Raw genomic sequence first — 13737 nt, 5'->3', positions numbered from 1 at the left:
ATTCAGGAGGATTCCATGGCTGAATAATTCAGACACTTGAGCAAGACTTGCCTCTTGATGCGAAGGCCTAAATTGAGTCATCAGTCACAATTAAACAAAAGCGTCGGGGAAAGCATCCTTTGGCAGGTGTTCGCTCAACGGCTTACATCAACACCATTTTCTAAAGAAATCAAGCTAGCTACTGCCCATATTAATGAGGATGAAACACAGTCTCCTAAAGCTTGCTCATTAGCAAGACTGAGAGGCATTTCAGAAAACTCTATAGTCCGGCAAAAAGTTCCTGTTTGCTTCCTATCTGCAAACAGTCCAGAACTCCCACACAAATCATTACAGCCGTTTATGGAGAACGTGAATAAATAAAGGCACAGTGATTCTGGAATAAAAGTGCAAATGAATGTCCTGGGGTTGCTGGCTCAGTTCTGCTGAGTTGTCTTGATGTTTTTTTTTTTTGTTAAGCGAATGAAAAAGGCTAATATGTCCCTTGATATCCGTAAACTCCGTGAGCAGCTCGTGCAATTCCAAACCGGCATGACTTTTGTTTCTTCTGGGGAACACAGAAGGAGATATTTTGGGTTTGTTTAGCCAATCATTTAAAGTCAGCAGGTCTAATGTTGTTTTGGACCCCACTGACTTTCATTGTACGGACAAAAACATTATTCAAAATGTTGTGTTTCACAGAAAATGAAAAATCATGTAGGTTTGGAACACCACAAGTGTGAGTAAATGATGACAGAATTGTCACTTTTGGGAACTATCAACTAGCAAACCATTGTTGTATGTGGGTAACAGCTATATTGACAAAGTGTTGATACCTGAACACTGTCGTTTGACTTGTAGGCAAAAGTTTTGCCCACCTTACCAGCAAGGCAAAGCTAACGCAAAATATCAGAAAATCTCCTGTAGTCGAGGAAGTAAGGAATCTAAAAAGCGCTCCCTCCGTGGGATTGTGGGAGGTAGCGTCTTTTGACGTTCGTTATCTTCAAAGTAGTGTGAGCACCTCTCTGAGCATCTGTCACCTGGGCGTCATGTTCCCTGACAGTAAGAGAGAGCAGACGCCAAGACGGCTCCCTAGGCTGCTGTCTATCATCCTCACAACAGAGGAGGAGAAAATAGATTGTGCTCTGAGCCCAAACAGCGAAGACGGGAGGCGGGGAAGAAGATATTTAAGGCAGAAGGTACAATCCAGAGCTGTCTTTAATTCCCATACACTGACCTCAAACCAAAATGTTGATACGAGTTTCTCGACGCTTCAGGCGTTGCATGAAAAACGTATCTGTGTGGGACGGGAAAGCCACACTGAATGTCAACACCAGCGTTTATTGCAAAATTGTGGCGGTCTCTTGGTAAAACATTCATATATTTTGTTTGACAATCGTCGTTTGAAAGAGGAACATCAGTGAAAATCTGATTCCTCCAGAATTTGCGAAAAACTTTAGCCAAGGTTTTCATAGATAAAACGAGGCATGTATCCTCTTCGAGGTTTATTCTTAACCTAAAGTAAAGCATCTGTGATTCATTTCATTAACATCTCAAATGAATTGAGATCAGAATAAAACCATGGAGACGTGTGGGGTATGTTTCATATCTACTCTTATGAAGCTTGGAGTAAAATGGATGCACACTGACATCTATTTTAATGGGCTCTGGAACTATAATTTGTTTCCCCTATAAATGCATGGGTGATATACTGACACTGCCCTCTATGGGAACGTCGTTTACACATATCGCCACAGGTCAAAGGACAACCGCCTGTGGTGGCATTGCAACATCATGTTATTTATGCTCCATATATATTCACTGTCCCGGTTTATTTCCCTGCTGTTAGCGCTCTTTTAAGATGTGTATGGCCTGTCAAAGATATGTCCGTGCCTGAGTGCCAGGGCTCTGCAGTGTGATGAGCTGAATACAGAAAGAGTTTTATATTTCAAATGAAACCGGCTGAAGGATTTGTAACACAGAGGTAAAGGGTTAGTTCACCAAAAAATGAAAAAATCTGTCATTATTAACTCACTCTCATTGAGAGTCAGTGGGGTCCATACAACACTGTACCCCGTTGACTGTGACGCTGCAATGATGATATCTTTTCTTGATTTATAAGCAAGTATAAATCTATAATATGTTTAATAATTGTATTTTCATACTTTATTAATGATCATTTATCATTTCTAAATGAAGAATTGCATTATTTGCAACCAATTATTTAGGAGTTGTCAGTGGTTCATAAGATCACTTAGAAAGTCTAAGTAAATGATTAATAAACTATTTAAATGTACATCATCTTATTATTCAGACATATAGTAATAGTTACTTAGTGTGTTAATAAATGCTTTATTAACATGTATTTCTACTGTAATTCATGGTTAATTCAGGTAGTTATAAAGCATTTAGTAGTGGTCAGTTAACTATTTTTGTGAGCTCATCTAAAGTGAGGACTAGTTATGCCTTGTAAAGCATTTACAAAGGAGATTTAAAGGCTCAGTTATCTTCTAAAACACAAACACAACACAGTGATACAGAACATCGAAGATGTATGAATGTACATTTAAATCGTTTATTAAGCATTTACTTACACTTTCTAAGTGATCTTATGAACCACTGATAACTCCTAAATAACTGGTTTGTAAATAAAGCAATACTTCATTTAGAAATGATAAATTGATCATTAATAAAGTATGCAATTATTTAACACATTATAGATATGCTTATAAATCAAGAATAAAGCATTTATAAACTGCTTATTAATGTCTATTAATGCTTTATAAATGATGAATTAACAGTTTATTAATGCTTAGCTAATGATTAATAGCGTGCAGTTATTATAAAGTGTAACCAACTTTAAAACTTTACTTTGGATTTTCTTCACATTGTAGCACTATAAACTTAAATTACTTATTAAATTAAATTACTTGACCTTATTTCAGTGAGAATTTTTTTTGGTATTTTCACAAACCACGCATAAATGTCATTATCTCAAAACTACAAACTTCTACACACATGCTGCTGATATATTATTGTAGCAGAGTTTGTGCTGAATACAGTGTAATTAGACTTTAGCCATGAAAATGTCACAAGTAACAGAAATAACCACAAATGTCAGGGCATGTCAGAACACCTCCAGGGCCCAGAAAACAGCTCAGACCCCAGAGGGTTAATTTAGGGTCAATTCGGTAATTTAGGTATGTTTACCTCAATAAATCATTTGTCTAGTGTCATTTGTAGAAGTGTTGTTGACATTATGCCAGAGCTGCCTTGGTCACTGTCTGCCATTGTCTGTGATGCCTGAATAAAAACAACCATTTTAGTAATAATAATAAAAATGAAATGTTTTGTTTTCCACAAATTCTGTGTTGTGAAATTTCTAGTAATCAAATGAAGACATAAAACATGAAACAGAAGAAAAATTGTGATTATTCCTTAAAAAATTGTTTTTGATAGTAATTTCTTATTATTAGTGTTAGTATTATTATTAAATTGAGATATCTAAATTCTACTGTACAACAGTAATATATTATCAAATTAAACTGAAATTTATTTTGACAGGTTGTGGTGAAGACCTTTAAGTTTCTGTGTGTTAATGATATAATCATTTAAGAGTTTTTCTTAAATGAAACTGTAAAATTCTGATGAGCTTCAGTGACTCTCAGAGCGGCTCTGGAAATGCATTCATACACTGAAAAACACAGTGAGCGTCACGCATGCTTCAGTGTGTGTGTGTGTGTGTGTGTGTGTGTGTGTGTGTGTGTGGTAAACGAAACCGTGCATCTGCGCCACTCATTCACAGGTACCGAAATTTGGCACAGATTGATTCAATGTGAATCGTTACTCGGTAGTACCGACGTAATCCAGTCGGTGCCATTAAAAGTACAGAGTTCGGTACCCAACCCAAGCAACATTTTTATGAGTTGCTGATGATGTTTAATGTCCCAGACAACCTCTGTAGTCCCATTTAGACACTTGTTAGCAATTGCATTTTACAAGAGAAGTAAAAGCTTTAAAAAAACACAAGCTGGTATTAGTGATGTATTTTATGTTTTAGAATAAAACTTGAAAATATCTTGAGCTTGTGTTCACCAGACCTTATTTTAGGCTTTTAACCAAAAACATATTCACTTTGGGACAACGGAACTGGAACTGCTAAAATGCAACTTGTTTACGGGTTTTGGCCTACTGTATAAAGATATGTCATCCCTGCAGCACACAATTATACATATTTCTTTTTTAAATTTTGGAGTGAACAATAAGTTGCAGCTCATCATTTCTTCACATTCATAGATGAAGTGTTTTTGCAACCCTAGTGGCAGAAATATTGACTTTTACAAATACGTTTCTATTGCTATTGGTCGAACAAACAGGTATAAACCCGCCATAAACTCTTGCCACTGACAAATGTTTCTTTTGAATGCAGGCACTATGAAAAGCCTCACTTCCTGATTTGGCGTGGCATGCGGGACATTTCAGCGGCATATTGCAGCGTGGTGCCTGTCACGAGAGATTAACCCTGGAGAGCAGCTACAGCACAAGAACGTAATTTTGAGACGCACGGTTTTGGTTCCCCAAGCTGATTGGTCGTGACAGGGTGGTGAACCTCGCTTAGGGTTGCCAACCATTCAGTATAATACGGAATCATCCCATATTTAAGACATCAAAGTAGTGTTCCATATTAAACCCATACACTGCAAAAAATGCTGTCTTGTTTCCAGTCCAAATATCAAAAAAATTCTTAAATCAAGATGCATTTACTAAAGTAGTAAAAAAGATATTATGTCTTGTTTTCCGGGGGAATTAATCAAAATTAAGTGAGTTTTTGCTTAAAACAAGCAAAATTATCTGTCCATGGGGTAAGAAAAATAATCTTGTTTCTGTTTGAATTAATATTATTTTTCTTACCCCGTGGACAGATAATTTAGCTTGTTTTAAGCAAAAACTCACTTAATTTTGATTAATTCCCCCGGGAAAAATATCTTATCTAATTTTACTTATCTAGTAAATGCATCTTGATTTAAGAATTTTTAGATATTTGGACTGGAAACCAGACAAAAATACTAAGTAGGAAAAGCATTTTTTGCAGTGTACATAATGCAGTTTGTCCTGTATTTTGTGTAGGCATATGCCTACCACCAGAATATGAGAGAGCATATCAAACTCTTCATTGAGAATTAATTATTATTATTATTTTTTTGGACAATCATTGATTTGCAAACATAGCCCTTCGAGAAAGGCTATAAGACCTGTCCTATAAAGACCGATAGGTCGCTCCCAGCGGGAAGTGTACTACAGGCGATTCCCGTTCAACGTCCACTGATTTCAGCAAATCAGTTTAGGCGAATGCAGACATATTGATTATTATTCATGAGCACCAGTGTTGTATAAAGTACTAGAAAGCAATACTTGAGTAAAAGTACAAGTATCGTACTAGAAAAAGACTTTGGTAGAAGTGAAAGTTACCTTTTAGAATATTACTTAAGTAAAAGTCTTAAAGTATCTGATATATACTGTACTTAAGTATCAAAAGTAATTTTCTGATATTTAATGTACTTAAGTAATTGAAGTAAAAGTAAAAGTTTTTTTTTTTGGGGGATTATGCGTTGAATTCAGTGATCACGAAAACGCGAAAAACTGGAGGGACTGTGTAGCCTGTACTGTAGGCTACTTGTGTTATCGTTTATTTCCCACTGCATGTACCTTTAGCTGTAAAAAAAATTGCATCACAATAAGTGTATTGTGATTGTCACTAACATTTTTGTAATTAAACTGAATTTTATTAGGTTTAGTGACATGGTACAATGTTTACATGGTACAATTTCTGGTAAGCTACGCTTTTTTATTATTTCAATTCAATTGTGATTTTATTTAATTTTGACTCATTTGTATAAATATTAGGTAGGCTACACAAGATAGGCGTTAATTTTTCTCAAAAAAAAAAAAACGAACCTAATGCTGTAAACATACAGAGAGCCCTATCAGCTGGTAGTAGGCTATTATTTAAGGTTAAAAATAATTAAATATAATGCATTTTTTATTATTATAATAAAAAAACTTTAATGATATAAGTAAAAATATAATAAATATAGAATATAGAACACATATTTAGCAAAATACTCTCTATAGCTATTTTTTTTTCTTGCCTATGTTTATTAAATGGCTTTCCTGAGGTAAATGTGTGTCTCACGGTGAATGCGTGAGAGTTGGCAGCTCTGGTTAAACGTGCTCCAGGTCCTCCAGCAGGTGCTCATGCTTCCATGGCGGTTTCAGTTGTGCTTCCTCCTCCTTTGGCATGGCAACAAACAAGCATTACGCTGAAATAGAGCGCGCGCCGTGCGGAGCGTGCGTACTGCAATCTAGGAGCAGTGATTCGCCAAACCTCCCTTATTGTCGCACACATTTCTTCCGATTTTATTTTGTAGTAACGAGTAACGAAGATGCTTAGTGGAAATATAGCGGAGTAAAAGTATACATTTTATCTAGGAAATGTAGTGGAGTAAAAGTGAAAGTTGACATAAATTTAAATAACGAAGTAAAGTACAGATACGTGAAATTTCTACTTAAGTACAGTAACGAAGTATTTGTACTCCGTTACATTACAACACTGATGAGCACCAATATCCAGCTCCGACAAAAAATATGCAATCTACCTGAGGGAAGACGTGATCAAGTCATCTATCACTGTTGTAAGTTAGGCTAAATACAAATTTTTTTTTTATGTCATAAAAAAATCATTATTGTTAGCTTTTTACAGAAAAACACTAAATGAAAGTCTCAAGCACCACCAGCAGCCCATACTAATTCTCTCTAAGGGCCAGTTCACACAGAACGTGTTTTTACTTTGTAAATCGCGAGATGCTGGCAGTGGAATGGGGAAAACACAAGGTCTCGAGATTAGTTTTTTTCAAAGTCGAACTGATTTTAACTTGCGCATGGCGTTTTTAGAATGGCGTGTCATGCGTGAGACACTGCAAAAGACGCGAGCGCAACGGTCAAACACATTCGTCTAGTCTAGTGCATGTTTCCATTTGCTGTGTCCGAAATCTTAAAAATGCTGCCTTCGGAGGATGTACTCCAAAGTAGGAAGGCATTAAGTCACATCCGAATCCAATGTTCGCTTCACTTCCTGTTCCCTGAGATCCCTTCATCGGATCGATTATTGAAGGTAGCATAGATGTAGGTTACACTTTATTTTAAGGTGACGTAGTTACATTGTACTTACTCATTTAAGTACTAATTAATATTAATTAACTACATGTACTTACTATAGAGTTAGGGTTTGCTTTAGAATTAGTTAGTTGTCACTATGCATACTTTACTGTTACTACAGTAAGTACATGTAGTAAAGTGTAACTTGTCACCTTAAAATAAAGTGTTACCAAGATGTATCCTTCGCTGCCTTTGATATCCCACAATCCCGTGCTTTCCATTCTATAATGTCAGTTGAGCTAAAAAATAAACATGCCATCTGAAAGTTGCAGTCGGTGGTCAGTTTGTTTCTGACCAACGTTTCCACTTTTGATATCATTTATAGCAGGAAATTACTATTGTAGCAATCAAATCCAAGAGCAACACTGTACCAGGTGAGCTAACAAGCAAGTTTACTACAGTACATCAGTAAAAGCCACACAAATGGGGCTGGTTATGTGATGCAAATGTTAAAAATCATGCACTATGGTAAAGGTGTTTTGTGATCATAACATCGTATTGTGCAAAGAATAGCATGGAAATAAGTGTTTATTAAATCGATAAGTAATCGTTATTATGATTGTAACCATTAATTATAATTTATGTGAAAAGAAATTCAAGTTACAGTGTGTTAGTGTTTTACTGCCTCTTTTTGTACAGTATACTGTAGGTTTTTGGAGTTTTGCACAAATGTAGGTAGATGCACGTTTTTCCAATACGCACAAGTCTCATATTTCATCTCAAGCTCTTCACTGACACTGCTGTCTCCTTGGTAACCAACTATAATTCTCTTTAAAAAAACATTATCAAAGGCAAAATTGTTGGTTGTGTTGGAAATGGTGTATTATATATCATTTTCACGTAATTAAGACATTCAAATAACTACTTACCTGTCAAAGTCTCCATTGCAGAGAGCTCTGACTGGAATGGTGAACGGCTGCCACACAGGGTTGAGGGTGTTCTTCACCACCTCTGTCTTGTGGCAGATTGTAAACCTTCATGTTGAGAGAACGAAGAAAAACACAAAGACATCGAGGCACTGCAAAACTTCTGAGGAAACTCGAATACGACTGTCATCCGCCACCTGCTCTGTTTATCTCATGGTGATCAAAGCTGACAAACCATATGGTTTGCAAAGTGTTAGTAAGTCTACAGACATCACATTGGTTTTTTAGACTTTGCAAATCAGAGATTTCTCTTTATTTTTCATGTAAATTATAAAAATGCTCTCCAAAGATCATTTTAGCCTAATTATCAAACTTCAAAAAGTATCATCCTTCCATTCTATAAACAGATATTACTTAAAATGTGATTATTAGCCCCTTCATCAGCATCATTAAAACACCCTAAACCTGTTTAAACACTGTCTGACTCTCCAGAGCTTTTTTTAGTTGCTCCGTTGAGTATTTTTGATCTGAAAGACAAAATGAGCAAACTACAAGATCATGGCTCTTGAAAACATGATACGCCGGTCACTTTAGTAAAGAAGCTTTGATACGAACTCTGGGTTACATAGAAGGACTTTTCCTCTTCCTCTGTGCGCACACACAGATTCATTTCCAGCCCATGAATTTCCCACAGTGCAGCAACATGTTTTGCCAGTCTTACAGTATGGGGGTGAGGTTGGGCGCTGAGAATCATGGGAAATATTCTTTTCACAGTTACAAATCGATGTAGGACACTTACGTGCCATCTTCATTGCTTCTGTAGAAGACCATGAAGGGATCGGATTTCCCAAAAAAGTCCTTCTTGTCCAATTTGTTGGCACAGAACTGCATGGTTGCACTGTCCTATAAAGAAAAAAAGAGAAATATATCAGTGCTGTATGGCAAAACTATGTTTATATATTGCCTATTGTCACGATCCTGGTACTGTGCCTTTTGTTTTGTCTGGACTTTTATGTTGAAGTGCATTCTCTGTTCTCATTGTTTCCTTCCTGTTTGGTTTCTGTGCCTCCCTCCTTGTTGTCGTATTAGTTGTTATAGTTACCATCATTAGTTACACCTGTCTTTAATTATCATTGATTTTTGTGTATTTGAGTCTGTGCTTTTCAGTTGCTCTTTGCTAGTCATTGTTTGTGGTGGATATATATATACACATATACATATACAGTACTGATCTCACCATCATTGAGTCTGTCTGATATTAACATGCTTAAGACTTTTGCACAGTACTGTATATATATATATACACATACACACTATACACACACACACCCACTCACACATATATACATACAACATATATTTGAAATATTTATATATTTTTCGCAGGAACAAAATGGTGTATGAGCTGTGCTGACATGACAGCAACAACACAAAATCTGCACTGAATTATGCATTATAATGATTACAATGCAGAAAGAATAGATCCAAAACACTTTCATCTAATTCTTCTGGGAGAAAGGGAGGCTCATTACAGCAGGTTCAGTGATCTTGTAGAGGTGAACACACAGATATGGATGAAGCTTTGGGATTTGAGCTCTATTCAGTGACGGGGAGCACTGGTCTGTGATCAGCTTCTGCTTCACTTGTCATTATGAATATGATCATGTCTGCCATGTAGAAACAACTCCAGGTCAACAGTTTCATGCTGCGATAAATTTGGATGTGCATCAACGCATGCCTGTAACTTTTGGAGATGGCCCTTGAGATCAAAGGTGAAGCACATTCAGTGCGGAAGATGTGTCTATTTCAACTAGAACGAGTCTGTCTGAAATATATTTTTTGATCATGTTATTAAATTAGACTACGTTCTGAAGGTTTGAAAGTTTTACATAGACATTATATAAAGACAATTAGTTGTACAAACACTGACTGAATATCTAAAGGCTGTTGTTGTCAGGAGTGTTTTCTCTGAGGAGGATAAAGAGGAAATGCTTCCTCGACAAATTTGGATGAGAAAATAATGAGTTCAAAACAGTTAAAAATAAAACAAGAAAATTACATAATTTGTGGCGGTGTGTTTTTTTAATAATGCCTGCCTGTCATCCTTGCAAAATGTCCATAAATCATCCCGAATGGTGGAAACAGAGCAATTAAAAGCTACTCTCTCCTTCTTACACCACGTCTACACCAGACGCGAGCGGCGCAACACGACTAAAGCAAATAGAACCCATTATAATCAGTGATGCTGTCTACACTGAATGTGACGCAACAATACAAATTCAATAAATTTAATGCATCCTTGCTAAATATTAAAAGTATCAATTTCTTACAAAAAAATACAAATCTTTACTAATTCCAAACTTGGTAATGTAAATCACAACTTTGAATCACTTACGAGTCAAAATAAGCTTGAAATGATGTGAAACGAAGATCACTGAGAGAACTGGTCATCAGTGAAAACCCCAAAAATTATAAGACAATAATACTTGAATTAGAATTATTGATTAATGGCACAAAAAAAGGCTATAAGTGACTAATATTAATAATATTAATTAACTGAATATTATTAGCAGAAAGCAGTTAGAATGAAACAAATGAAAGATATAACAATAAATTATATATATATATATATATATATATATATATATATTGCTTTATTGTAGAAGTTACTGATTATTCAACGCATTCTCATCCTTGGGCGTCATATACTGACGCTTTTGACATTTCGTCTACATCGAACGCACATGGCAACCTTTAGCGTCAATATGAGACACACAGAGCTTTGTTCGGTTATGGGTAGGTTTAGGTCTGGTGTAGGGTTAGGGTTAGACCGCTAGGAGGCGCCTTCTGGCCCATTTCTATCTGCGTCTCATATTGACGCTAAAGGGTGCCATGTGCGTTCCATGTAGACGAAATGTCAAAAGCGTCAATATATGACGCCCTAGGATGAGAACGGGCTGGATTATTGCACAATCATTTTGAAGCAATTTTAAAAGCAGTATTTTACACAGGTATCAAATTTGTTACAATGTTACAATTTCTTCTTGGTTTAGATCACTTTCACAAGGCAAAATTTCTAAACGGACCACTGACAGAATTTGTTAATTCAAGTCATGTGCGAGTAACTGTCCTCTCATTGGTCAGACCTGTTCATGTTCCAGGATTCCACTCATAGCGGTCATCCATCAGTTTCATATCTTTATTATTTTGAGTAAGAAACAAGGCTTTGTCTGTTTTTAATGTGTTTTGGACAGTTCTGAAATATGTAAAATTTCAATTAGGCATTTCACTTCGTCTTTGCTCTAGGTTACCCCACAATTCATTTTGAGAGGCGTTAGCAGAAAAACACGGCTGCTTTTGATGCAACGTACCAACTCACCATATGACGTTTACATGCAACCAAATAATCCGTTAGTAATCGGATTGACGGCTCAATCGTTAAAATAGGCCCCATTATGGGCAAACAGCGGGAAACTCGTTTATATTCGTGCAGTGTGAGCATGTCAAAAAATCTATTCCGATTTGAAGCTTGTGACATAAATGCGCACATCAACCCCATCACATGTTTAGCGTTCATGTAAACACTACATTCAGATTCATCAATCGGAATGAATTCAGACCGACTGAAACAAAAGTTGTGCATGTAAACGTAACCATTGTGATAAAGCCTGGTCTGTTGGTCCACGGAGTCAAATTTTCAGAGTTCGTTCTCATGCAGGCCGAGACCACCTCATACAGGTGATCTGAAACCGCTTTTTTTTTATGCCAGGGCGGAGCAGGCGGCCAGGGCGGAGCCGATGGAGGAGGCAGGGCTGACGACTCCATGGGGCCGACTGACGGGGGCGAAGCAGGTGGGAGAGGAGACCAGGGTGGAGCCGGAGAGCTGACGAGCCCAGGCGACACCGATGATCCGGCGGGACATAGCAATGCCGCAGGCTCTGGTGACTGAGGTGCGGGCGGGGGCACAGAAGACTGCGGTGGAGCCAGAGTGCCAGAAGACCAAGGTGGAGCTGGAGGGAGCGAGGAGCTCAACGGAGCCAGAAGGACGAAGAGACGAGTCGAAGCCAGAGGAGTGTAGTCCCTAGGTGAGGGCAGGGCGAGGAACGACCAAGGCAGAGCCGGGGGGACGAGGGAGCCCGACCGGGCTGGTGGACTGATGGGCCACGGTGGAGCTGAGGGAGGTAGGAGCCAAGGTTGAGATGATGGACTGACAGGTTGAGGTGGAGTCCTGGTCACGGAGGTTGGAGGTGGAGACCGGGGATCCACCGACCATGCTGGTGCTGAACACTGGTAGCCCCGCAAGCTTACCTCACGTGGGTGGCATGTGGGTGGGCTATGGGGCTAGCAGGAGGTGGCAACAGCGTGGTTGAGGAAGGGATGAAGGGAGGAGGTGAAAGAGGGAGGCTGGGTGGGAGTTCAGGAATAGGGTCAGGAACAGGCTCAGGCTCGGGAGCAGACTCAGGAACAGATTAAGGCTCGGGAACAGATTCAGGCTCGGGAACAGAAGACTCAGGCTCGGGGACAGAAGACTCAGGCTCGGGGACAGAAGACTCAGGCTCGGGGACAGAAGACTCAAGCAGGGCGGTCTCGGCGGGACAAGACTCAGGATGGGTGGTCTCGAGGGGACGAGACTCTGGACGGGCGGTCTCGGCGTGACGAGACTCTGGAACAGGGACAGGAACAGGTCTGGGAATATAGACAGTCCTTGGGGCATGAACAGGTCTGGGAACAGGTATCAGGCGTGGCGGCGGCCATCCTGGCTGAGGGCTCAGACAGTGAGGCAGCGGCCATCTTGGCTGAGAGCGCAGGCGGCGAGGCGGCAGCCATCTTGGCTGAGGGCTCAGACGGCGAGGCGGAAGCCATCTTGGCTGAGGGCTCAGGCGGTGAGGCAGCGGCCATCTTGGCTGAGGGCTCAGGCGATGGCCCTCTTAGCTGAGGGCTCAAGCGGTGAGGCGGCGGCCATCTTGGCTGAAGACGAGGGCTCAGGCATGGCGGGCATGACGTGATGAACAGGTTCGTCAGGCATGACGTGAAGATCCGGCTGGTCAGGCAGTGTTCTGGATTGGGGCGCGACACTCTCCAGACACCTAGTCAAGTCAACTTTATTTATATAGCGCTTTTCACAATACAGATTGTATCAAAGCAGCTTCACAGTATTAAATAAAATAGTACATCAGTGTTTGTTTCTGGTGTAAAACATCCACGTTTGGTAATGCAGATCAATAGCACTGGTGAATCGATTAATCAATTTAAGCATCCCCAACTGAGCAAGCCAAAGGCAACAGTGGCAAGGAACCGAAAAACTCCATTAGGTGACCTAATGGAGAAAAAAAAACCTTGGGAGAACCCAGGCTCAGTCGGGGGCCAGTTCTCCTCTGGCGTTTATGAAGTAGAGACCGGATTTAACTGTAAGATTAAAATATTATATGAATGCCTGGCTGAAGAGATGCGTCTTTAATCTAGTTTTAAACTGGGAGAGCGAATCTGAGCAACGAACAGTATCAGGAAGGCTATTCCAGAGTTTTGGTGCTAAATGTGAAAATGCTCTCCCTCCTTTGGTGGATCTGGATATCCTAGGTATGACCAGAAGCCTCGAATTTAGTGATCTTAAAGAGCGCGATGGATTATAGGGCGATAGAAGATCCGTTAAATAAACTGGAGCTAAGCCGTTTAGGGCTTT

At 39.1% G+C, this 13737-nt stretch overlaps 1 protein-coding gene across 2 annotated transcripts in view; it reads right to left on the bottom strand.

Moving 5' to 3' along the window:
* Positions 1 to 13737, bottom strand: part of cpne5b (copine Vb) — a 207456-nt gene that overhangs the window by 62941 nt on the left and 130778 nt on the right. For both annotated transcript variants that reach the window (XM_081358377.1, XM_081358378.1), the window contains 2 exons: positions 8857 to 8960; positions 8061 to 8165 (listed from right to left, as the gene is read on the bottom strand). In XM_081358377.1, the coding sequence (XP_081214503.1) occupies positions 8061 to 8165; positions 8857 to 8960 (209 nt within the window). The remainder of the gene's footprint in view (positions 1 to 8060; positions 8166 to 8856; positions 8961 to 13737) is intronic.

This window comes from Scardinius erythrophthalmus (assembly GCF_964197995.2).
Source record: "Scardinius erythrophthalmus genome assembly, chromosome: 25".
Classification (NCBI taxonomy): domain Eukaryota; kingdom Metazoa; phylum Chordata; class Actinopteri; order Cypriniformes; family Leuciscidae; genus Scardinius; species Scardinius erythrophthalmus.
The sequence above is the reverse complement of the archived record's forward strand: the minus strand, read 5'-3'. Positions and strand labels throughout refer to the sequence as shown.